At 45.1% G+C, this 25,848-nt stretch overlaps 1 protein-coding gene across 1 annotated transcript in view; it reads right to left on the bottom strand.

Annotated features, from left to right (window-relative positions):
• Window positions 1–25,374, bottom strand: part of ANOS1 (anosmin 1) — a 217,530-nt gene extending 192,156 nt beyond the window's left edge. Inside the window, exon 1 of the mRNA XM_019494980.2 lies at window positions 25,032–25,374. Within this exon, the coding sequence (XP_019350525.2) occupies window positions 25,032–25,238 (207 nt within the window). The 5' untranslated portion in view covers window positions 25,239–25,374. The remainder of the gene's footprint in view (window positions 1–25,031) is intronic.
• Window positions 25,375–25,848: the final 474 nt, after the last annotated feature.

The raw sequence follows: 25,848 nt of genomic DNA, 5'->3' as shown, positions 1-25,848 counted from the left end.
AGTTTCAACTGTTTCATGAAAATGATACAATGGAGCAAAATAAAACTCATGACTTTTCTTTTCTTTTTTCTAAATAACTAAACCTGAAGAAGAGTCGAGCTCTAGCTCTACAGATACTCTAGAGACTTCAATCTTTCCTGCTGGGCATCATAATTAATAGTTTCCTAGAGTCAGCTGTCAAAATCCAAACCTAATTACTGAAGAATAGAAGATCAGTAGTCTTTATGTTACAGACCATATACTGTTATGGTTTAATTTAGGTCTTTAATAAGGACTACATTACTCCTTTCTTCAACAGCATCTACTAAAAATGGACAGAAAAATTACTATATAAATACAAGCTGTAAAAACAAACGAGCACAAGCAGTCATTTTGAATTTGTGCTGCACCTCTGAGGTATGACTGCCTTCTTGTGGCTTCACAAACTATACCGCGATAATTTTTGGAGTCATATTACAAAATATTTTTTTAGATTTAGAAATTAAACAATATTTCAATACGGAATACCAGTAAAGAATCTCAAGGGGGGGGGGGAATTAAAACTTGAAGGTATTAAAAATGAATATATAACCTCATATTCAGAAATATTTAAAATGTATTAGGCCAAATCCTGCTTACTTTACTGAGGTGAATACTCTGATTGAACTTAATAAATCTACTTGTATGAAAAAGGCAAGCAAGATATATTATGGATTTGATTGGGAATTGAATGGAGTGACTAACTAAAAAAGATGCATGGATTATGGACCTAAAACAATGTAACCTACAATACAGATTTCATTACAAGTGAAAACAAGTTACATTTTACAAAATGTAGCAATGTATATGTAATGCCAATAAAGCATGAATAATTCATTGAACTAGATAGACATAAAACTCTGCAATATTCAAGGATTATGTAATATTTGTTATAATAAAGGCTGCACAGTAAATTTGATTATATAATGGGAAAATGGTACTAAGTGGTCTAGCGTTGTATAATTACAGTGGAGGTAATTACGGATATTGGGCACTTTGGGGTAGACTGAGTGCAAACACATGGGATAAAGTATATGTATCATATATTGCACTCACCTCCACTCTACTTGTTAATCCATTTCTCCTATAACCACTTTCAAACATTTGCTCTACAAATACTACAACACACAAGAAATATTTCCATCTTTTCTCAACATTGTGAAATTCTCTTCAGAAAATTCCACTGGCTGTAGGCCCAGTGCAGGCAACATTCAGTGTTAGATAATATTTTATGCCCCTGCAGCATTAAACATTTTAAAGATGTTTTATAAAATGTAAAAAAGCATAAGATAAGGTGATTTAGCATAAAACTTTTATTGCCATGAGTTTGTATTTGGCCACGTTATGGATGACACGAATGAACTTATCCTCCCAACTCAGCCATTTCTGAGATAATTTAATTCTAAGCCTCTATAAATGCAAGCAAATTGTCACCCTTAATCTGTGTTGTTAAACTTCATCCATTAGTATGCTAAGCAGAATATACTAGATGCTGAATATATAAACACCTTCATTAACTCTGTGCAACTGATCTATCCAAAGCAAGGGTACCGTGAGTCCTACACTTATCTTTTAAAATGAAGAGAAGATGTATGACAATAAATAGCACATAGTAACAGATATACTACGTTTTGGTCTGTTAGCATATACTTAAATGCTGAGTCATAATGAGAGTCAGAATTAAGGCAATGTTCCTGAATTTATTTTAATTCTTTTCTAAAGAGAAAGAAAACACGGAGAGAGAAAAATAGTATTAGAGGGAACTACAATCTCTAAAGCGTAAAAGGTTTGCTGGTTTATAAAATATTGCAAAGAAAATGTGTCAAAATTATTTTGGACTTCTTTGGCTAAACCACTGCCATGATGCTGTCTGCACAGTAGAAGATACCAGAATCCAGCTACTTTGATGGAGGTTTCCTTCATAATGAGGAAAATACACCATTTAAAATTTGTCAATTTGTATATTAAAAATTCAGAACTTAGAATGTGCCTTCCATTTAGCATCTGATTAATCACTTTTGGCAGTAACTGAATTTATACTCATGCCATTATGCTTAAGCAACCAATTATACACAATTAAAATATCTAAAAAATTAACAAAATAAATTTCAAGAATTCATTTTTTCTCTCCTCAGGATGGAAAGAATCAATCTACCCTGCCTGGATTTGTATTGATGACATCTGGTATGTAAAATAATATTTCAAATTGATTTAGAACATTAAATCACCCTGCCAAAAAAAAGATGGGTATTTTCTCTTTCATTTTCTTTTAAAAACAGCTTCTCCCTCAGCAGAAAACTTTTGTCAATCATTCTCTATCCCAAATCTCTTCTGAAATAGCTTGAAAATTTATTTTCTAGACTTTGTGAAAAGCGATGGACATACTAATTCTAACCAATTTCCCAACCGGCCTAAGATTTTCCTAGAGTGTTACAGACATTAAAGAAAATGATTGCTATAAAAGGCTTATATAGTCTCCAAGGACAAACAGTAAATACAGTCTATAAATAAACTACTCCAAGGACAAACAGTGGATATGATATATAAATAAACTACTTGGACACACAGTAATACTTTCATATAGTCATTTACTTATATAAACGATCTTCCCTATAAAAATCCTATGATGAAAGAATATTACTAAAATTGCAACACCCATAAAATTATGATATGCCAAAATTAAAGCAGTCTACACAACTTAAATATGACCACACTCAATGTGTGCATTGCAACGAAGGCTTTAATTTTATGACCACACTGTTTTTTTCTGACAGGAACCCTGCCTCATTCATTTCATTTACCGGCCTGGAGTATCCAAGACACTAATGAGTACTGGTCCAAGTTGTGTTGACTGAGATATAAAGGTACAACTTATTGAACCATGTATACAAAACAGCCCTCTTCACTCTGAACTGCATAGAAATCTATATCATTGCCTATAAGACAGCCTACAGAAAGGTGTCTATAGAACGTGCTATTTTCAAAAACTCATAATTTAGCTATATCCAGGACAGTTTTCACCAGAAGAATCATATACATTTCTCCATGCGAAGGCTATTCCCAGGACTAATTTTGATTACTACATCTTCCCACCCATACTTCCATTCCTAGCCATGAAGGAAAATAGAAAAGTATGTGGTTTAATAAGACCATGACTCATCAAGAAACACAGTCCAGTAGTAAATTGTTGACCTGCATTGTACATGCTTTCCTTTATCATTCCTACCTATTTGGGAGGGCTGCTATTATCCCTCCCGCTGCCCCTCTGACCCTAGCAATAAACTGGGCCCCATCCCATGAAATTGTATCTAGCCCATGAGATTAATGAGATACTAGTAAAAGGAGGTTCTCTCATTACCCCATCATGTTGGGGTCTCCAATCTCCTCTTACCAGTATTCTTAAGGGCTTCACTGAAAGCCTGTTTGCAATACAGCTTTATTAGGGAACTCAGCCCCCATGGAACAAGTATCTCCACTGGACACCAACCAAGTTGCAGTATGAATCTAACCTTACACACGCTACCAGGTCTGTCGGCAAGATGAATAAAAATGACCTTCCTTTTGATCAGCAGATCCAGAAAAGGCAAGGTATAAATACTGTTTCTAAACCAAATGCTCACAGGTGGCATGTACCTCTCAATCCCTGTACCACCTCTCAATCCCTGTACCACTTCAGGTCCTAGCCCCCGCTTCCCTGAATCCAAAGAAGAGGGCTTAATTTATGACTCATATTTTTCCTGTTGGCAAGACAAAGCCCTTTATCTCCCTTCTTGCTCCCACACTGTAGACTGCAGAGAGCATATTTCAGCACCTTAGCTGGTTTTCCAGTTTGTTTGTATTTTTTGTATTTTTTTTTTTTGGTCACTAGGAAAGTAGTATTTTTTCCCTTGTTCTCATATACTTTTGACTCAAAACATTTTGCTCAAATTCAAAAAACAATTACTTTAGGAATAAAACTAGAAGCCAATCTTGGAAAGATTCCTTAAATATGAATTGTTTCAGAATTCAAAGCCAATAACAAAACAAAATTAAAATGGCAACTACAGAAGCAGCTACCAAGGTTCCTCTATTTTATTAATTTTCAGTGGTTGAAAATTAACAAGTAAATTAATATTTATCCTTATTGTTTTATGATAAAACTTTTCATAAGTCAGAAGGGAATGGTTTTCATGTGTCAGCCTCCCTGAAAATAGTCTGACCATTGGCTAATGAAGGACACGCTATAAAAAGGAAAAAGCCAGCCCTGCCAGTCATGAGTAAAACAATTGTCAGTAATGCATGTTTTGTCACCAGAGGTGCAACTGGTATACAGAAAAATCATTTACTGACAGTCCATCATGTGTCAAGTGTTTCTGGCATCAGGTAGAAGGAAGAAAAAATAAATTTGACGTCATATGGGTTCTAACTAGTGGAAAATTTGTAATGGGTTAGTCATCAAAGCTATTTTTAAGTATAAACCTCTGCATGGCCCAGAACATTTTAAAACTGTCTAGAAAATGTTAACAGTTAGGTATGGAATTCACTGAACCAACTTTCAGATGTAGAACTGGAACATTTTCTTCAGCTCTCATACTACATATCATGCCATCAGAAGACTGATACCACAGGTTAAAAATTACCGTATTCACTCAAATACAAGACTAGGGTTTTGTCCCCAATCAGCAGGGGGGAAAAGACCCTCATCTTACAATTGCATACAAAGAAACCTCATTTAATGCATTGTTTATCATTAAACTGCTGCCAAAAGCAGCATGTTCTCAGTAATGGAAACCAGCTATGAAGTTCATTAAATGCAACCAACACTGAACAGGACTATAAAACACATGGCCCATATTAGGCAAACATATGGATGGGAACCTCCCACAGGGATGTTTATGCATACCATTTGAATAAGATATATGGTATGCCCACTGTGCTCAGTCTTCCTTAGTACCAACTCTTTTTCAAGTCATGGTGAGCCACTTGAATTGTACACATTTTTACTTCCTCTTCACTCCCACAACTGAGCAATGCCTTTCTTTCCCATTTCCAATGATTCCTGTTTCTTCACCAGTCTTAAATGTCTAGCAAACCAAACATAGCTCTATGTAGTTCACCCAGAATCCCTCTGTTGCCACCTCTCTAACACCATCAGATATGATTAGTCTGGCCCCACCCTTCATGTGGTGGAGTCAGACCATGTTGCCCTGAGCACCATCTGCATATACATTTTTGGAGGATCCCAGAACTCATGGCAAGAACACCCAGTTCCAGTCATGAGTGGGGGGCTAATTACTACATGAATCCTTTGCAGGAGTGGGGTATCTGGAGTACAGACACATACTGAGCAGCGCTGAACTGCTACCATAGCCTCTCCTGAGCTTGGGGAGACTACTTCCAACTGAGACCAATGGCAGGTACTCACAATTTCCAGAGCTGCTGCAGAAGTTCCAGAGCTACACCCCTAGAAGACTCATTGCTTCCTTGGTCTGGTCGCATACCACCAAGCTGATCTACCCTCACTGACTCAGTTTGGTCCACCTAGCTCTCAGCAAGAGCCCTGCCTGATGGGATGACTTTGCATTCTGTCCACTTTGCTTCATGCCTCTTGGCTAAAGTGAAAACTGCCCTTCCTCCCACAAATGCACTTGCTGCCCTGGAGGGCCACCCCTATGCATGTTGAGCCCACATTGATGGCATCTCGCTAGACCCCCATTGTTTTTATTTGGTCATCAACAACAATGGTGGCGCCAGTGACACTGCTGTCCCTCCCTATGCCCAGCAAGAACAGTGGTGGGGTTTGCTTTTAGATCCTGTCTGGCAAGGCACTGTGTATATGGACATCATGCCCATGTCCTCAAGCACCCTGACGTGATCTGGAAATGACATCTAGTAGCAGCAACACTAACACCATGACCCAGCCTGGTACACCCTGTATAAACTACCTATTTACCAAGAGAACTGGTGACCTCCAGTGCTGACTGCTGCATGGGGTCATGGCCACAGGCACCTTGGTCCCACCATTTAGACCAGCTGGTGTTCCTGGCATGCCCTTCATGTGAGGAGGAGGTGAAGAACTATCTATTCCATGCCTTCCTCCACTGTCCCTGGCTGTGGCTGCTTTGCTGTCCTCAACAATCTCTTTGGCCCACTGCACTTGGACTTCTCTCATATAGTATACATTTTTTTTTTATCCCGTACCGAACAGCCATGGGAAGCATTATGTGCCTGGCCAATTTCCTGCTGGGCCAACCTAAGATAATTACCCTGAAAAACAACAGAAAAAGGCTCATCAGCTCTGACAATGCCCTCCAACTGTTCCATTTCTTGTTCCAGGCACATGTCTCATTTGAGTTTAAACACACCACTTTGCAACAAAATGTGAACCACTTTGTGTCACACTAGGTTCATAGATTCATAGATGTTAGGATCGGAAGGGACCTCAATAGATCATCGAGTCCGACCCCCTGCATAAGCAGGAAAGAGTGCTGGGTCTAGATGACCCCAGCTAGATGCATATCCAACCTCCTCTTGAAGACCCCCAGGATAGGGGAGAGCACCACCTCCCTTGGGAGCCCGTTCCAGACTTTGGCCACTCGAACTGTGAAAAAGTTCTTCCTAATGTCCAGTCTAAATCTGCTCTCTGCTAGCTTGTGGCCATTATTTCTTGTAACCCCCAGGGGCGCCTTGGTGAATAAAACCTCACCAATTCCCTTCTGTGCCCCTGTGATGAACTTATAGGCAGCCACAAGGTCGCCTCTCAACCTTGTCTTACGGAGGCTGAAGAGGTCCAGGTGCCTCAGTCTCTCTTCATAGGGCTTGGTCTGCAAGCCCTTAATCATACAAGTGGCCCTTCTCTGGACCCTCTCCAGGTTATCCACATCTCTCTTGAAGTGCAGTGCCCAGAATTGCATGCAGTACTCCAACTGCAGTCTGACCAGCGCCCGATAGAGGGGAAGTATCACCTCCTTGGATCTATTCGTCTTGCATCTGCTGATGCACGATAAAGTGCCATTAGCTTTTCTGATGGCTTCGTCACACTGCCGACTCACATTCATCTTGGAGTCCACTAGGACTCCAAGATCCCTTTCCACTTCCATGCCACCCAGCAGGTCATTTCCTAGGCAGTAGGTGTGCTGGACATTTTTCCTCCCTAGGTGCAGCACTTTGCATTTCTCCTTGTTGAACTGCATTCTGTTGTTTTCTGCCCACTTGTCCAACCTGCCCAGGTCTGCCTGCAGCTGTTCCCTGCCCTCTGGCATGTCCACTTCTCCCCATAGCTTTGTGTCATCCGCAAACTTGGACAGAGTACACTTCACTCCCTCGTCCAAGTCGCTGATGAAGACATTAAAGAGTATCGGTCCAAGGACCGAGCCCTGCAGGACCCCACTGCCCACACCCTTCCAAGGCAAAACCGACCCATCCACCACGACTCTCTGGGTGCAACCCTCCAGCCAATTCGCCACCCACCGGACTGTGTAGTCATCCAAGTTACAGCCTCTTAACTTGTTCACCAATATGGGGTGGGATACCGTATCGAAGGCCTTCCTGAAGTCTAAGTATACGACATCCACCCCTACTCCTGTGTCCAGGCATTTCGTAACCTGGTCATAAAAAGAGACTAGATTAGTCAGGCACGATCTGCCTGCTATGAACCCGTGCTGGTTTCCCCTCAGCATAATTTGTCCTGCCGGGCTCTCGCAAATGTGAGCCTTGATAATTTTTTCAAAGACTTTGCCAAGGATGGAGGTGAGACTGACTGGCGTATAGTTGCCCGGGTCCTCCTTCCTCCCCTTCTTGAAAATGGGGACCACACTGGCCCTTTTCCAGTCCTCCAGGACTTGGCCCGTGCGCCACGAGCGTTCGAATATTCCTGCCAGTGGCTGTGCAGGTTATCAAGGGGGAATTCTTCAAGGTGGAAGCCAGACTGTTAGTCCTAATGTGTAACCCCATGAAAGTCCTTGGGGGGGAAGGGCATTTCAATCTATGGTGATATGGGTGTTTTTCTACTGACAAGTGTTTCCTGCTTTGTACCTAGTGGGGCACATATTTTTACACTTTCACCTTTTGTTCTTAATATTTTTATCATAAAACTTTCAAAAGTCTAACAGGTCAAAAGTGTGTGGGTGGGTGGGTAGGTGGATGGGTGTGGGTATGTGTAAACAGAGGGAGAGGGAAAGACAAAACTTTGACGTGATAAGCTAACAAGCATGTTGTGACATCCATCACACTCCTAGCCTTTTTGCTCATCAGGAATTCATTGCCCACCAAACACAGGTGTTTATGCAGCTGACTTGCAAACAGCCTGTTGTGCTCCTTGCTGTTTAAAAATTCAAAACAGTATTAGTTATGGAAGTCCAGCAGCTTGCTGTCAATTGCAGAAAACTTCCTCTTTCCTTATCTATTCTGCAAAATGTTTCTTGTAACTAATATTAAGCTTTATTGAAAAGACAGAGGCCTCTTCATCGAGAGTGCTCCAATCTGCTTGTCTCAGTTTGCTTAAGCCCACCTGGTTCTTTCACCAGCTATGAATCAGTGATATAAGGGTTTGTTAGTTACTGCCTAAGCTACCAGTTACTCCTAATCAAGTTCAGAGCTGCTTAGGAATAGATCACAAAACTGAAAAATAAAACAGGTTTGTCCAAGACTGCTTTGCACAGTTCCCTTTACAGAGCTGCTACATATGGGCCAAATGTCAACACGCTATATCTTCTCCATAACTAAATAAATGAAGGCAAACAGATAAGAATATGATTCATTACTGTGTTAGTCCAATTTTCCAAAACTGGAAATAATGGCATTATAACCAGAATAAAATGGAAGAGATATAGTTGTGAAGCAAACTATAGGAGCTTAACTTTTGAAAAGTAACCATTAGTGTTTATTGTGTTAGGATATTAGTTTACTCTTTCCTCATCTTCCCTCTCTCCAGCTTTTCTCCTCAACAACATTTAATTTGTTTTATTCACTAGTTTTATTCCATTGTAATCTAAACTCTCAAAGGCAAGGATTTTTCAATAAAGGATTCTATAGTTTCCAGGCTGAGCCTTAGGAGCTCCAATAATATAAAAATTGTAATCGCTACTGGATTAGTGTGAATTACAAGGTTCTATATCAAAAGGGATTTGCTGAATTAGGAAATTATTCACACCCTTTCCTGAACACCAAGCTCAACCTTTTAGAAAGTGGACAGATATTCTGTCACGTGCTTCTTCCTCCATGTTAGAGTACTACAGGCCAACCTGACAACTTGGCAGCTGTATTGTAATGCCCACCACAGCTGCCTAAGAAGCATAGGTGGCATAGGGTGTGAAGTAATGAGGTTGTCGCTCTTATGGAATGTTTGATCAGGTAACTTCAGTCCGGTAAATTACAGCAACCAGAGAATATCATGCCTAGAACTTGCAAATTTTTTTGTTCTGTGTAAGAATGGTTTTACTACTACTCCCCATGTACTTTAGCATATTAAACCACCTACCTGTCTTATTAGCAGGCATATTAATGGTTGTGTATATTATCATAAATATCAATCAATTTTTAAAGAATTTAAGTTTTATACTTCTATGATAATCTAAATATACCACAGATAAAATCCTGGAACACTGAAGACAATACATATTTTGGATTCATTTAATTAGGCCGAGGGTCCCTACATATCTAGGCATATGCCCCTCTACATATGGGGCAGGCAAGAAAAGAAGTGTCCAATGTATTTTGGTGATGAATAAGGATTTTTTTAATTAGGGAAAAAGGAGCACTACTACTCTTTTTTAAGTTTCATACACCCCATGAAACATTTAAAACTCCCAGATTACCTCCCCCCTCTCCTCTCCTGCCACCTCTTTGTCCTCTGATCTCTGGGACATTAAAACACTAGAACAGGAATAGGACTGTCTTGGGACAGCAGGTTCACAGTGTTCTTTGATGGCAATGACTTCATCGTCCCAGTGTTCATATGATCCAAATGAAATCAATGGCAGTCTTTTCATTGACTTCAAAAGGCTCTGGATTAGATCTATAAATCTCAGCTATGGGAAAAGTCACAGAATGAAGCTTCATGGAATTACCTCCTAGTCTGAGTTTGTTTTTACACAGGATTGACACCTGTGGCAAAAGCACCCACTAGTCTGTCACACATTGCTAGATAGTTACTAATTAAATTAATGCATATGCTTTCTCTCTGCCATTCTGCTTCTTACACTCATCCTATCATTCATAATTTTCCTTTGAAAAATATGATATATTTTCTTTTTTAAAACATATTTATCTTAGATTTCCTTTTTAAAAACATGATATATTAGAGAAGAAAGAAAAGCAGCAAACTGGCTTGGAAATAATCACCTCTGATATAGACCCACAGAGTTAGCACTTAGTCCCAAGAAACTGACCCTGTACAAAAGTGAAAACGTTCAACATTTGAGAAATTAGACTGGGTCTCAAACTGTCTCTAAAGGTTATTTACTTTTTCCTAAACAGGACACTTACTAAACCAAATATATTCCAAAAGTATTTGAAAAGGCAAGTTAGGCACAAGAATAATGTATATCCAAACAATGTTTTACTACCTGAAATGTATCATAAGAACTGCATAAGCATAAACTCTTCTTAACCTATGTAACCCAGTGCTGCAGATTCCAAGGAAAAAATATTTCTATTAACATTTAAAAACAAAACTGCTTCTTTCTCTAGAAATCCTGTAATGATTTTCCACATTAAGGAAAACAAACCATGATTTTTCTACTAGTTATAACAACTAAACAGTTTGGTCCAGAGGGTATCAATATCACTTTAAATTTAATGTGTTTTGGATTGGGCCCACAAATCAGACTATATAAAATCAGACTATCAAAATAAAATGGAAACTGTTTTGAAGGGTATGCAAGTATATCAAGTATATTTTTAGGAATGTTTGTGCAGCCTCAAGCAAAATGTGCGATAAAAGCACACCTTGTCAACTCTTATTCCCCAATTAAGGTCCTATTTCCTCTTCATTCTGTGTGGCTCATTTGATTTATATTTTAAAAATTACACTTAAGACATGAGCAGACACAAGTGCTTCACATTTAAATGGATGCTGTCCAAACTTCTGGACCCAAATGTGACCAGTCAAAATTGCTGGATTATAAGGACCACACCAAAGAGCCCCAGAGTGTGTCTGAGTCGTATCCAATTTAAATTAGTGAATGCCTTTTCATTGACCTCTAAGGGTTCTAAATTGGGCCCAGCAGTGATCAGGCACAATGCCTATTGCAATCAGTGGGATTCATATCACAACCTTAAATTCTGGCTCAGATCTACACTGCAGATTCCTAAAATTCTGACTCCCTTTGATGAACTGCTATCAACCTCCAAACTGTTCATTCACTTAGCTTGTCAAGAGGATCATATAAACCAGGGATGTCTAACTGGTGGCCCATGGGCCACATATAATTGTTAAGAGGAGTTAACGTGCTCTTGGTCTGGAGGTCACTCCCCTCAGTCATCTGACAAGTGCTTCTGTTGCAGTCTCCAGGTGCCCCCTCCTTCCACCGGCTTCTGCTTCCTGGATGGCAGGGTCAAGGTAGGGTTACCATTCACCCAAGTGTTCCCAGACATGTCCTCTTTTTGAGTCCTCCCATCTCCGTCCAGGCTAATTCTCTCATTCGCCTGCACCTGCAACCGGTCAGTGGACTGGAAGAAGGCAGGGCCCTGGGCACATATAAACCCCAGGGCTGGGACTAGAGAGTTAGTCCTCTGGCAGCGGCCAAGAGGGAAGGAGCTCTCATAGAGGAAGTTAACCGGAGATACTTGACTGCCTGTTCTGCTTCTGGTAGGATTAAAATATCAACACATATCCAGGATTTTGCTCTGCTCAGCATCAAAGTTTTTACTGGCACTTCCCAGCTTGCCCTAGCAAGCAGCTGCTTGGGGCTGGGGGAGGGGGCAATTGGAGGCACGGGGCATCATGTGCATCTGCATACACATACACATGTGGCCGGCATGCAGCCAGGCATGGTGGTGGGAGCAGCCCCAGCAGCTGCAAGCAGGTGAGTCTATGGCAGGGAGGGGATTGGACAGTCTTGACTTAGGGACTGGCCGTGTGTGTGTGTGTGTGTGTGTGTGTGTGTGTGTGTGTGTGTGTGTGTGTGTGTGTGTGTGGCAGGTGATATGGAGGGGATGGGTGTGTGAGGGGGGTGGTACCTGCTGTCACTGGAGGAAGCTGTCTGGGTGCTGGGGCTGCAGCAGGGCAGGAGAGGTGCCTGCCCCTCCATCAGAAGAAGAGGATGGGCATAGCAGTCAGGCAGGAACCCCATAAGTGCAAGTTACTGTGGCAGCAGGCTAATGAGAGAATTAGCCTGCACATGCACCCGGTCAGTGGACTGGAAGAAGGCAGGGCCCTGGGCACATATAAACCCCAGGGCTGGGACTAGAGAATTAATTCTCTGGCAACAGCCAGGAGGGAAAGAGCTCTCATAGAGGAAGCTAACTGGAGATGCTTGACTGCCTGTTCTGCTTCTGATAGGATTAAGGGGCTATAGGAGCTCATAGGTACCGGTGGGGGGGAGGCCCAGTAAATTGAGAGAAATGCTTGTCTTCTAAAAGAGGATAGTGTGTGGACCCTATATTATGGTTATGTGGGACTTGTGCTTCCTGTGGTTACTTAAACCGGTGGACTGCACTGAGGCTATTGGAGAGGAGGTGATCTCATTGGGGCACACTAGTGTGGAGACCCCAGCGCCAGAGAGGGTGCAGTGACAGGGGGTGAGCAGACCCCAGCACCAGAGCGCGTAGTTACTGAGGCCAAACTAAGCTGCGGCCTCAACACAAGAAGACAACATCTACATAACATCTGCAAGGCCTGGGGCATGATAAAGGGGTAGTTTTAGAGTCATGCATCTAGCCCATAAGGCTTGGGGGTATTGTAAGGCACCTCTTGAGGGTGGGACTGAATAAAGGGGTCTAGCAACCCACAAAGTTTAGAGGAGTCTGTCAGGACTGTGACCGAGCAGCAACTCAAGGGCAGCTACCCAATTCATCATTTATATCAGCAAGACATGGCAGGAGAGATTAGTAGGTGCCCACAGGTTGGAGCCAGCACGGTCACAGTATCCTAGGGACATCATAGCCATCCCAGGGGTAGCTACATTGTGACAGTCAGGAGTGTGGGGCACAGGCAGTGCCAGGGGGCTGTGGGTCAGGAGCAAGGAGTATCGGTAGGGACAGGGAGAGCTGCAGAACGGGAGATTGGGTGTGAGGGGCACCAGCATTGTTTAGGGGTGGAGTACTGTGGGTCAGGAGTGAGGGGTATCAGCAGGGATGGGGAGGGTTGCAGATTCCGAGTGAGGGACAGGGAATGGACATAACACTGTCCTCCACACAATCATATTACACCCCGCCCCCACCTGCTGCTAGCAAGTAACCTCTTGGAAATATGTAAACCTAGGTCAAGCGAGCCTGTGAGGTGCTGGGATGGTACTACAGGAGGGAGGGGAGGGAAGTGATGTATTCAGTATGGCAAAACAGCAGGCTATGCAGCATCCAGCCAAGGGGTTGAACAAGCCTGCGTAGTGTGGAGCCAGAAGCCCTGAAACTTCCAGCCACTAAGAAGTTGGTCAGCCCTGATATAAGCAGATCTCTTAATTCTGGGTTTATGATCCCAGATGTCAAGAAGGTGAGCAAACCAAACCAACTAAAAGATTAGTTACCTACCAACATATATTGGAAATGACATGATATGACTAATGAAAAAGGAAGATTTGGATTTTCAAAAAGCCTCTAAGAAAATCCTTCAAAATACAGCAGCATAGAAACTAGCTAGTCAAGGTCAAAAGGGTAAAGATCTCTTTTCAGTAAGAAACAGTTTCATAGTAGCTAGGGTCAGGAGGGACCTGAACAGATCATCTAGCCTGACTGCCAGGAACCAGAGTAATGATAAACAACACATTTCCAACATGCAAGGAAGTAATCCTGGGTTTGCCACAGACTCATACACTTTTTCCTTGCTTTATGCTGGTTCTGTACGTGCGAATTCACTCTTATGCAATAACCCTTTTTATACAAAAAATTTGTTATATGCAAGGAACCAAGAGTTCTATTGTTTTGTTCGTCTTACATGCAAGGGAAATTCACTCTTATGCAATCAGTGTGGTGAAAGCTCGCAGCCAGCTGCTTTGTGTGGTGCATTGTGGGAGCAACGCGCACCAAAATATAGTCTTCTATGTGGATCTATGCTCCTCACTCATTGTCTGCGACATGTGTTTCTGTAGTTGTGCTTGTGTATACTGTCTGCTGTTAGTGAGTACCAAAATTGTCTTGTAAAATTTGTAAAAATGGTAGAAGTGGGTTTGGGGGTCAGTGCAATACAGGTATTGGAACGTATCCCTATTTGTTACATTGTAAAGTGGGTTCCCTTTATTCAAATCTGAGTTAGGCGCCACTTTCCAGGAACACATGTACAGCATAAAGCGAGGGAAACCTGCACTAAATTCAGCATTATTTGACATAGTTATTAATTCATTTTAAGATGTTTTCAGGAGTAAGAAAGCACACATGGTAAACACCACACATGCATTTGATAATAAAGTTTAAAAAAGATTGGCTACTGAGCAAGTTTTGCAGATGAAACTGAAATATTCTGAAAGATCAAAGAAAAGAAATTTACATCGCAATGGAAAGAGTATAGAAAAAAAAACTTCAAGGATTAGAGTTGTTCAGGATAACAGATTTCAGTGATTTCTTTCTATTTCCCCTGCTCTCTGCAAAAGGACACAAACAACTGTGGACCTAATGTGCCCAGGGCCTTCAACCTGGTTTATAGCTTTTTCACCTGTAATCAATTGAAAAATGCAATTTCAAAGGTACAATAAATAAGGGTCTGCAAATAATTTGCAGGCAAATGTGACAGTTTACATACAATAAATTACATGTCTTGCTAATACCATCCAGCAGTAAGCTATCTAACTGTTATCAGTTTCATACCTAGTAATTTTCTGCCACAATTGTTTGAAAGTGCAAAATCAGATATTTTTAAGTGCTTCTCAGCTAAAATTTTGAAAAATATTTCTCGAATTAATTTGTTGACATGAGGCATAGTGAATTTAGAATGATTAGAATACTTTTTTTCAGCAGAATAGCATTCTGATTTATTGAACGTAAGTCTTTAAACTAAATGGCTTGCCTATTTCCTGTTATAACTATGTACCTTTTATATAGAGTTTGTAAGAGATAGATAGATATACTTAAAGAAAAGCTGCAAAGTTAAATGGGCCAGGAATCTGACCCAGCTTGTTTCTGTGGATTGTGAAAGCAGGTGGGCACATGAGAAATATAAACATTCATAGAACACCTGTAACAGGGGGCTTCCTCAGGGCCGATCTCAGTGGCCCGCCCACCTGTTCTTGGGTCAACCACCCGCCTTCTCGTCCGCCACGCCTTGATGTTAATTGATTCATTTATAGATGTCAATTAAGCAGGAATCTGCCCATTTTGGTGCCCCAATGCCAGGGGGCGCTCTCTGTGGCTCCTTTCCTCCCCTATACCGCAGCCCAAGCCTCCCACATGGCATCTTGATGTTTACATAATCACCGGCCCCCACGCTGGGCCTCAGAATCATCCTAATTCTCAGACCCCTCCATGATCCTAATTCTCAGACCCCTCCATGATCCCTCCAGTCAGACAGCCTCTCCGTCTGCATTCAGGCTACCTAGCCCCCTGAAACCATTTTCCCCTCTCGGGTGTGGTCCCACCGGGACCTTCGGCTACCAGCCCTGGCCCACCTCCAGGCCAGTCGGGACCCCAGGCCCCCGGCTCTTGGGCATCCCTCGCGGTGGGCCCCCGGCCCTTTTGACCCTCCTGGTCCTGGCCCCAGCATGGGCCAGTCAAGGGTACTCTCTCGTTCAGGTCAGGTCTCTAGCCCCTCACTCTCTCCCAGGGTCCGCCCTCTGGGCCCCTCACAAACACTGGGGTTACCCACCCAGTGGTGGGGGCTAGGGGTTAAGGCGCCCCGACTCACCTTTCACCGGGGTGGTAACTGGCCTGGCATTTCCTGGGGGCTCCCGCACCACTGGGCTCCCCACCAGGCCACCCACTCCCAGCAGGGTGCAGTTTTAGGTCATGCCCAGGACCAGGAGCCTCCTTACCATCCCCTACAGCTCCTCCCTTACCTCCAGATGATCTCAGCAGCCCTCTGGCCAGGCAATGTTGTTGCCTGGCCTCCAGCAGCCAAACTGCCCTGTTTATATAGACAGCCCTTACCTCTAAAATGACTGCCCTCATCAGGCACCTGGTGGCTGCCAGCTCCAGGCCCTTAAAGTGGCAGGCACACACAGTGCCCTGCCACAACACCCTTCTTTTCTGTGCCTGTCTGGTCTATGCCCTTAATTTTCAGTATATCACCTACCTACAGCCCTTAGAAAAGCATAATTCTTTCAGATTTAGTATAACAGACCAGAACAAATAGTAACAACAAAAAAAGGGTGGAAATTTATTGGTTTACTTTAGTAAATTCATAAATCAACCAGTTTTCCTTTTTCCCCCTTCACAAATAAATCAGTTTTATTAGACTTAGACTTAAGAGAGTTCAGAGTTAGGGCTGGTTTGAATAAACCTAGTCTGGGCTTCTCCTGCACTGCTCTGCCCCCACTGCAGCAGCCACAGGGAGCTCTATGCTCCAGCTGCAGCTGCCCACCTGACATCCCCAGGCTACCAGGGGACATGGGCAGCCCCAGGCTGGTAAGGACCATGGGGGTGTCAAACTCGGGCTGACAGCAGGGTCAGTGGGTAGCCTTGGGCTGGCAAGGGGCACTGGGGATCAGGTCTGGGGGACAAGGGCTCTCACTAGCTGGGCTAGGGACAGACATTCAAAAAGCCAGAGCCTGAATTGATTCAACCTTTGCACAACTGGGCAGGGAACATCAAGGGCTATAGGCTGTACAGGAGGGATAGAACAGGGAGGAAAGATGGATGTGTGGTGCTCTATGTCAAAGAACAATTCACATCCTCAATGAGCAGCACTGGGTCTGAGGTAGGGAAGACTGAAGTGCTCTGGGTCAGAATACCAGGGGGTCAGGGGGAAAAGGACATAACGGTGGGGATCTACTAAAGACACAGTCAGGTGGGTTGCCAATTGGCTGGAGGGCCGCACCCAGAGAGTGGTGGTGGACGGGTCATTTTTGACCTGGAGGGATGTGGGCAGTGGGGTCCCTCAGGGCTTGGTCCTCGGGCCCACACTGTTCAACATCTTCATCAGTGACTTGGACGAGGGGGTGAAAAGCACCCTGTTCAAATTCACAGATGACACTAAGATGTGGGGAGAAGTGGGCATGCTAGAAGGGAGGGACAGGCTGCAATTGGATCTGGACAGGTTACAGGAGTGGGCAGATGAGAATAAGTTGGGATTCAATACTGACAAGTGCAGGGTACTGCACCTAGGGAGAAAGAACCAGCAGCATACCTACAGGCTGGGGAACTCCCTTCTCATCAGCACAGAGGCAGAAAAGGATCTTGGAGTCATTATAGACTCCAAGATGAACATGGGCCGCCAATGTGGGGATGCAGTCAGGAAGGCTAAATGCACCTTGTCATGCATCCACACATGCATCACGAGCAAGTCCAAGGAGGTGATCCTCCCCCTCTATATGACATTGATCAGGCCACAGTTGGAGTACTGTATCCAGTTCTGGGCACTACACTTCAGGAGGGATGTGGACAGCATTGGGGGTCCCGAGGAGGGCCACTCGCATCATCGGGGGCAGCAGGGCAGGCCCTATGAGGGGAGGTTACAGGACCTGAAGCTGTTCATCCTCCACAAGAGAAGGCTGAGAGGGGATCTGGTGGCCATCTATAAACTTCCCAAAGGGGACCAGCAGGAAATGGGAGAGTCCTTGTTCCCCCAAGCACTACTGGGAGTAACAAGGAATAACGGCCGTAAATTGACCGAGAGTAGATTCAGGCTAGACATCAGGAGACACTACTTCACAGTCAGGGCAGCTAGGATCTGGAACCAACTTCCAAGGGAAGTGGTGCTCACTCCTACCCTGGGGGTCTTCAAAAGGAGGCTAGATAGACACCTTGCTGGGGTTGTTTGACCCCAGCATTCCTTCCTGCCCATGGCAGGGGGTCAGACTTGATGATCTGCTCAGGTCCCTTCCGACCCTACCAACTATGAAACTATGAATGCTGCATGTGGCAGCACCAGGGCGCAGAGGGAGCCAGAGCCCCCTTGCCTCCCTTCCCTTGCCAGTGCCTCCACCATGGCCGCTTTCCTCGTCCTGCCACAGTGCATCCCCCACCACACCAGGAAGGAGATCCTGCAGAGGGGCAGGGCCATCCCAGCTCGGCTGGAGCAGAGAGCCCAGCCCAGAAAGCATGCCAGGATGCTGGTGGGGCCTGGTTTAACTTAAACCAGAAAGGGGTCTGAGACAGACAATGCATAAACTGGTTTGAGCCAAATCAGTTAAGTCTGATATTACATTCAGCTGGGTTTATCTTAAACTGGTTTTGGCCATTTGAAACTGGTTTATGAGCATTGAGTGTCTGTTCTGTTACAGGTTTAAACCAGTTTCTGATTACTCAGACTGGTTTATGTGTAATGTCTGTCCCTAGCCCTGATGGCTTCATAACTGAGATCAGAACCTTCTACCAATGACCATAAAGATAAGTGAGCTCTTCAGTCTGGCAAGTCAGCTTAGTACAACAATAAATAAGGGAGTGAGACAACACACAGAACACTTGATCTGCTTTAAAGCAAAGAGGGTCAGGAGAGTTCCACCACCAGCCTGCCAAATACACACCCCCACATGCAGCTGTTAATTTCTTACAGAATTCAGGAAAATGGCAAAAGTCAATACATTCAAAGGATAATGTTATTCTACAGCCACAGGAGTGTAATAATTTGCTCAGCAAGGGAGAAAGATCACACTCTACGTGGAGAAACTAAGATGAATACTTGCATATTTAGTATAACCAATGTAGCCCTAATCCAAAGTAGCTTCACTGAACACAGATCATTGGTATATTTCCGTATCTCTCCACTGCACAAGCTGTGCGATTAAAGCATATTTAATAAATCACTGAATGTTTGGTACAATGTGCAGTTTATCTTCAGGAAATTACTTGAGTTGTAATAGGAGTGGAATTGCAAATCAAGGATAGAAGTTTGTGCATAGAATCGCAGATATCACACCTACGTAAGATCGGGTTATGTTACTTTCTTTTTCATGCATACTAATTTAATTCTCCAGGAAAAGAAACATGTATAGCATAAGCTATATGAACAAGAAAAGCTTTAACCTAGCCTGCCTGACTGCTACTACTAATATAGCCCATGTGTAGATAACGGCTCATAATGAGTCACAAAACCTGCCTGGGATCCTGGGGAAATACTCTGGTGATTCGTCCAAGTCAGGTGTATGTTGTCATGGCTACACTATTATCAAAACCCAAAATGGCTAATTTAAAGCTAGCTCAGGTGTGTCTTATAAAGATTAAGGCTCAACATATAATTCACCTTTTTACAGTGAGAAAGCAAGCAAGGGCACACAAGTAGTGATAGTCCTGCAGTACTCTGTCCACAATTGTTCTCAAGGGATAAACATATTCTCCTGCAATTAATGCAATTGCCTAGGAAAATATGCTAGATCATTTCAGCACAAAGAATCAGGGGTTATGCCTCTAAGCACACATGGGGGAGTGTAGAGATGGTGAGAACACAGTAACACACTAGTACAAAGGACTGGAATACATGACTCTTGATGTCCCTTCCAACATAATGACTCCATGCAGATAGGCAGCAGCATAACCGAGTAGGAGGTGTAACCGAGATAACAGTCCCAGGTGCCACCTTTGTTGCAGGGCACAAAAATAGCCACCACCACCACCATCATCACTATGGCTGTGTCATAGCTGCCCCACTATGTCTCTGCAGATAGGTTTTTACTAGGGAAATATTTAAACTCAAGTAAGGCTTAAACTAATTTACCAGTTGTTCCTGTTAACTATGCAACATAGACATGCTCATAGCCATGAGTATTTACCTCATCTGCCATGAGTATTTTACTGACTGATCCTGTGGGCTTGGTAACTATCAGTTCTGACCCCTCCAATCAGGCAGGTGGGAAAACGCCAGGTGTGAGCTAGGCATTAAGATACTGACCGAGCAAGCTGAATTGTGGGCACCTCTGAAACTTTACTGATGAAAATTTAGGCATTAACAGGTTTATGGGCATGTTGGAGATGACAAGCTTAGATTTGAACCCTAAATCCTTTGGTGGGTCTGGAGCTGTGCATGTACTAAAACAAGGTAAGAGTATAGCCAGTTTAAAACTGGAAAAAGGTATCTGGAGCTGCTGCAAAGGCATACATGTTTCCCTCGCTTTATGCGGTTTCTGTATGTGAATTTGCTCTTATGCAATGACCCTTTTTATACCAAAAAATCATTATATGCAAGGTAAATTCACTCTTACATGATCAGCATGGTGGAAGCCCACAGTCAGCTGCTTTGTGCGGCGCACTGTGGGAGTGACACGCACCAAAATATAGTCTCCTGTGTGGATCTGTGCTGCTCCTCACTCGTTGTCTGCAACACGTGTTTCTGTAGTTGCCATCCCCATTATGATAGTGCCCTATGTTTGTGTGCACTGTCTGCTGTTGGTGAGTACCAAAATTGTCTTGTAAAAGTGACAGAAATGGGTCAAGGGGTCAGTACAGTCAAGGTCTTGGAACATATCCCTATTTGTTACATTGTAAAGTGAGTTCCCTTTATGCGAATTTGAGTTATGCGCCGTTTTCCAGGAACGCACATACAGCATAAAAGGAGGAAAACCCGTATCTCAGACACCCCTCTGAGTATCTAAATACCATTTGTCCTATTTTGCATATGAAGAAAGTGAGACATTAAGGTCAAGAAAATGAAGCTCATTTGACTTCACTGGAGATCAAAACATCATGGAAATATATTGAGAAGAAAAAAAAAACAACCCCTTTTTCAAACAAACATGGTAGAAAACTTAAAAATCCAAAAAATACTGATTAGCTCTTGGCACGACAATCACAACACAGGAGGCAGGAGTTATAGAAATAATCTTTACCCTTCCTTGATTCCCTGACCATATTACTTGATGGTGCTTCTCTTGCCTATCACCAGCTGCTCCTGTGCTTTGGGAACCCCCTGAACCACTTTCCCTCTAGAACAGCATTTCTCAACCCATGAGGCGTAACCCAAAAGTGGGTTCCAAGAATATATGAAAGGGTCCCAAAGAAAATTTAAAAATGGATCAACAAACTTTAAAAAGGAGAAAAATGTAGTAAACATTGGGTTTCCCTTGCAGGCTGGCAGAGCTCCAGCTTGGGGCTGCTCGGGGGCCCCCATGCTCCACATATACTGGGGGGCTGGGGCTGGAGGGCAGCAGGTCAGGAGTGAGGGGCAGCAGCAGGGTCAGGGAGCTGTTTTCTACTTAAATTATTTGCTGGGTTGGATCTGGCCATCAATGTTTACAAATGGGTCCTGGTACAAAAAAGGTTGACAGCCACTGCTCTAGAGTGCACAACTTGCCATTCCCCACCCAAACTGGCAGCAAAACTCCTGTAAATACACACTCCTGCACCATTTAGCTGACCCCACCTGCTATAGGAAGAGTCCCCTATAGGTTGGAGGGAGAAGGGAGAAGTCAGAGGGTCTTCTGAGGACAGACAGTCCCATAATAGAGAACCTGGCTGAGTGCACTTCAAAGGCTGACTCAGATGCTGAGATAACAAGGCATGGCTTGCCATGTAAAGCCCTGTGGCCATGTTAGAGGGGGCAGAACAGATGAATGTGCCTTGGAATAATGACCTGCCACCCATTACACCTGGCAAAGAGTGAGTGCCTGTGCCTGATGTGTTCAGGTATCCAGGTTGTAGCCATATTGGTCTAGAGTCAAAAGGAATCAGAACTCGTGGTAGAGGTAGTATCTTTTATTAGACCAACTAGACGTTTGCAAAACAAAAATAAAGAAAATGTTTTTGCAAACATCTAGTTGGTCTAATAAAAGATATCACCTCTACCACAAGTTGATGTGTTCAGGCCATCCCTGAAACCCGGCCTTCTGCCTTCATTAAAATACAATGGGAAGCTTCACTTGCATAAACGAGATCATTGTATTGCCCAAACATCCCAAACTGAAAGGAGGCAATGGAGGTGAGTGACATAATGCTTTAGCAGGTGGGGGTTAAAACTGGCTTGATGACAACAACGCAATTATTAAGTCCTAACTGAGTCATTTGTGGCTTACTTCACCCTGGCTAATTAAAATGTAATCACTATTGTTCAGTAGGGGGCATTCTGTCAGCAGTTTTACTTGAGCAGAGCCCCCATGCCAAGAAAGCACAAGACAAGCCTTTCACTGGGACTTGGCTTGATCTAAACTGCCTCTTTAGCCCCTGCAACTGTCAAACAAATAAGTGACAAGCCATAAAAATCCTAACCCCTCAGCACGATCATGAACCAGGTTAGTGGCTTTCCTGCTTTCAACGCATCTATGAAAAGGAGGACATTGGCTTTAGCCTGCACTTGGCCATTTCAAAAGCCAGGGCAGCTAGAGGTAAAACCTTTATGCCCATGCTCCTTTTCCCAGCAAGCAAAACATTCAGGTTCAGTGCACTTTTCCGTCATCCTTTCTAGGTCAGGGAGGGAGGGCGAGAGACAGGCAGCATCCTTAGTTAGGAGGGATTATTTTGCATTGTCTTTCCATTCAGCTACAGGCACCAGCCACCTCCTCCTGAGGTAGATTTACAGAAACACTTGGGGTTTTAGATTTACAGAAACACTTGGGGTTTATTTTCAGATTGAAATTAAATCCTTTTTCTTTTTTTTAAGATCAGGTTTGGTTTTGTTTGAAGCCAGCCCTTCGCTGTGAGTGCCTCTGCTCTTGCTGAAGCACAGTCCATTCTGACCTGTTTGAATTCACTGGGAAGACGGAAGACAAATCACCCTGTCTTCAGAAAGCATGTCTGCATCTTGCCATGTGCGTGTGCCCCAGTGTTTTGTTTTGTTTTTCTTAATATATTTCATGTTCCCGGTCAAATCAACCACGTCAGTTCCAAATCACATCGACTGAACAGAACTCAGTGGTTCCAAAAACCATACGGATTAAGCAGGCAGAACTCAAATCATTCTAAACACCGTGTATGGTGCTACAACCGACAAGCATTCTTCGTCCCAGCCTCTCACCCTGGGACTTCAGATACTCCCAAATTCATTGGCAGGCATCCTATGTGCAGGCCCAAGCCCAGAAGTCTTGACATTCAGATGCCCCCACTTGATCGTAGCCCACAAGAGGCTGGATGTGACTTGGCTAAGGGAAGGGGGAGGTGGCAGGGGTAGGATATGCAGTGCAACAGGCTTTTTGTTCATCCTTGCCATAAAAGCAGGAGTTGCAGACCCAGCGTACGGGCGAGGAGGGTAGAATGGGGAAGGCAGGTAGCACGAGGTCCACAGCTAGCTTTGTTGGATCTAGCAGCTCAGGTCAGACCTCATCTTGAGGTCTCACCTTACTGGAGTGGTCCTCCTGCGCTCTCACCCCCTCAGTCCCTCTCAGAGCCCCATCACATAGCCATGTGCCCCACTTATAGCTAGCCCTACCATTGCCCACCCACTTCTTCTGGGGTGGGGGGTCATAGAAGAGCCTTCTAGAAATGCTCTAAACTCTTGGTCATCTCCCTTCAAGGAGGACAAGAAGGGGGAGGGGGGAACGGATTCATTCCAAGTTTTCAAACAGATCCTAAGAGCAAAGCGACCAACAGATGGGCTCCGCAGAGCCTCATGCATCTCAGCATGTCCCGCTCCTGGGGCGAGCCCACGGGAGGCGCAGGGAGCCCCGGGCTCTGCTCCTGCCCAGGGCGGCCGGCACCAGCAGTGGGGCCTCCCTGGGGCTTGCATGAGTCACTGGCTGCCACTGAGCCCTGCCCGGCCGCAAAGCCAGAGCCTGCAGGACTGCGGGGGCAGCATCCAGCTCTGCCAGGCAGGGCCACACACACACACACACATGCACACGTGAAGCTACATCTACATAAAGAGGTGTACACACACATACTCATACACGTCCTACACACACACGGGAAGCTACACCTACATGAAGCAGCATATGCACCACACACATACACATGCACACACATGTGAAGCTGCATCTACATGAGGAGTTGTACACATGCAGACGTATACACACATGGGAAGCTACACCTACATGAAGCCATGTACACACACAGACACACACGGGAAGCTACAGCTATATGAATTGGTGTATACACACACACGTGAGGCTCCACACACACACACACACACATGCAAAGCTACAGCTACATAAAGAGATGTACACACACATCACACATACACGCACATTACAAACACATCACACACACACACACACACACACGTGTGCACACATGAAGCTACCCCGACATGAAGGGGTGCAGCTCTGGAAGGACCAAGGCACCATGCGGAGACACATTTAGGTTCGCTATTAGGAAAAAACTTTCTGAGGAGGTGGCAGGGAGCCCTGCAGCAGGCTGCCTCGGGGCGCGGTGGCTCTCTGTGCTCAGGGGCTTTGAAGCCCCAGCTCCACAAAGCCTGGCTGGGATGCTCTAGCTGGGGACGGTCCTGCTGTGAGCAGGGGGTCGGGCTCCATGACCTGCTGAGCTCCCTTCCACCTCCTGTCCTGGGGTCCCTACACAGACACCGCAGAACCACTGCACACATCACATCACACACACCACATGCACACATCAGACATCACATACATCATACATACATACACACACATCATACACCAAACATCACACATACACCACAAATACACACACACAACACACACGACACATAAACACAATACACATACACAACACATAACACACAACACACACGACACATAAACACACATCACAAATACACATAGACAACACACCACACACACACCACACACATACACACACCACAAATACACACACATCACGTATCACACCTCACACACGACACATCACACCACACACGTGGTGCCGGGGGCGGCGGCCGGCCCGCGCCGTACCTGGAAGTGCTTGAAGAAGGCAGAGATGCGGGTGATCTGCAGGCTGAGGCACCTGGCCGTGCATCTGGCGGCAGAGAAAGCCTCGTCCTGCTTGCGCGCCGCGGCGGCCCCCAGCCCCAGCCCGGCCGCCGTGGCCAGGCAGCCCCAGGGCGCCGCCAGCCACAGCACGAGGGGCAGAGCCGCGCCGGGCGGCCGGAGCAGCAGCATGGCCGGGCCGGGCGAGGCGCGGGGCGCGGGGCGGCGCGGGTGCGAGGAGCCCGTGCCCCGGGCTGGGCTGGGCTGGGGCCGGGGCTGGCGCGGGGCCGGGGGCAGCTGCGCGCCGCACAAACTCCGCAAGAAAAGTTCACTGATCCGAACCGGGCGGCCCCGGCGCGGCCCGGCCCCGCTCCCCGAGGGGAGGGATGAGGGTGACAGCGGCCCGCGCCATTGGCTGCGGCGGCGGCGGCGGCGGGGAGGGACTGGCGGGCGGCTCGGCCCGGGCAGGTCGCCCGAGGGAGGGAGGTGGGGGGGCGCTGCTCCGCGCTCCCCGGCCCGCACGCACGCCGCTCACACCTGTGGGCGCGCACACACCCTGCGGCAAGCGGGCAGCGCACTCATGGACGCACACACCTGTGAGCAAACACACACACACACACACACCCCCAGACATCCGGTGACAGGCAAGCAGCACACACATACACACACAAACCCCTACACCTGTACACGCACATACACACATATGCTTTCCTGGCTGTGCACCTCCACACACCCAGGTGAGTGTCCCCTGCCCCGGCATCACAACCAGGCTCCAGCTTGCCCTGAGGAGCATGTACACACC

The sequence above is a fragment of the Alligator mississippiensis genome, chromosome 1 (genome assembly GCF_030867095.1).
Source record: "Alligator mississippiensis isolate rAllMis1 chromosome 1, rAllMis1, whole genome shotgun sequence".
In the NCBI taxonomy this organism is placed as follows: domain Eukaryota; kingdom Metazoa; phylum Chordata; order Crocodylia; family Alligatoridae; genus Alligator; species Alligator mississippiensis.
Note: the sequence above shows the minus strand (reverse complement) of the source record. Positions and strands in the feature narration are given on the sequence as shown.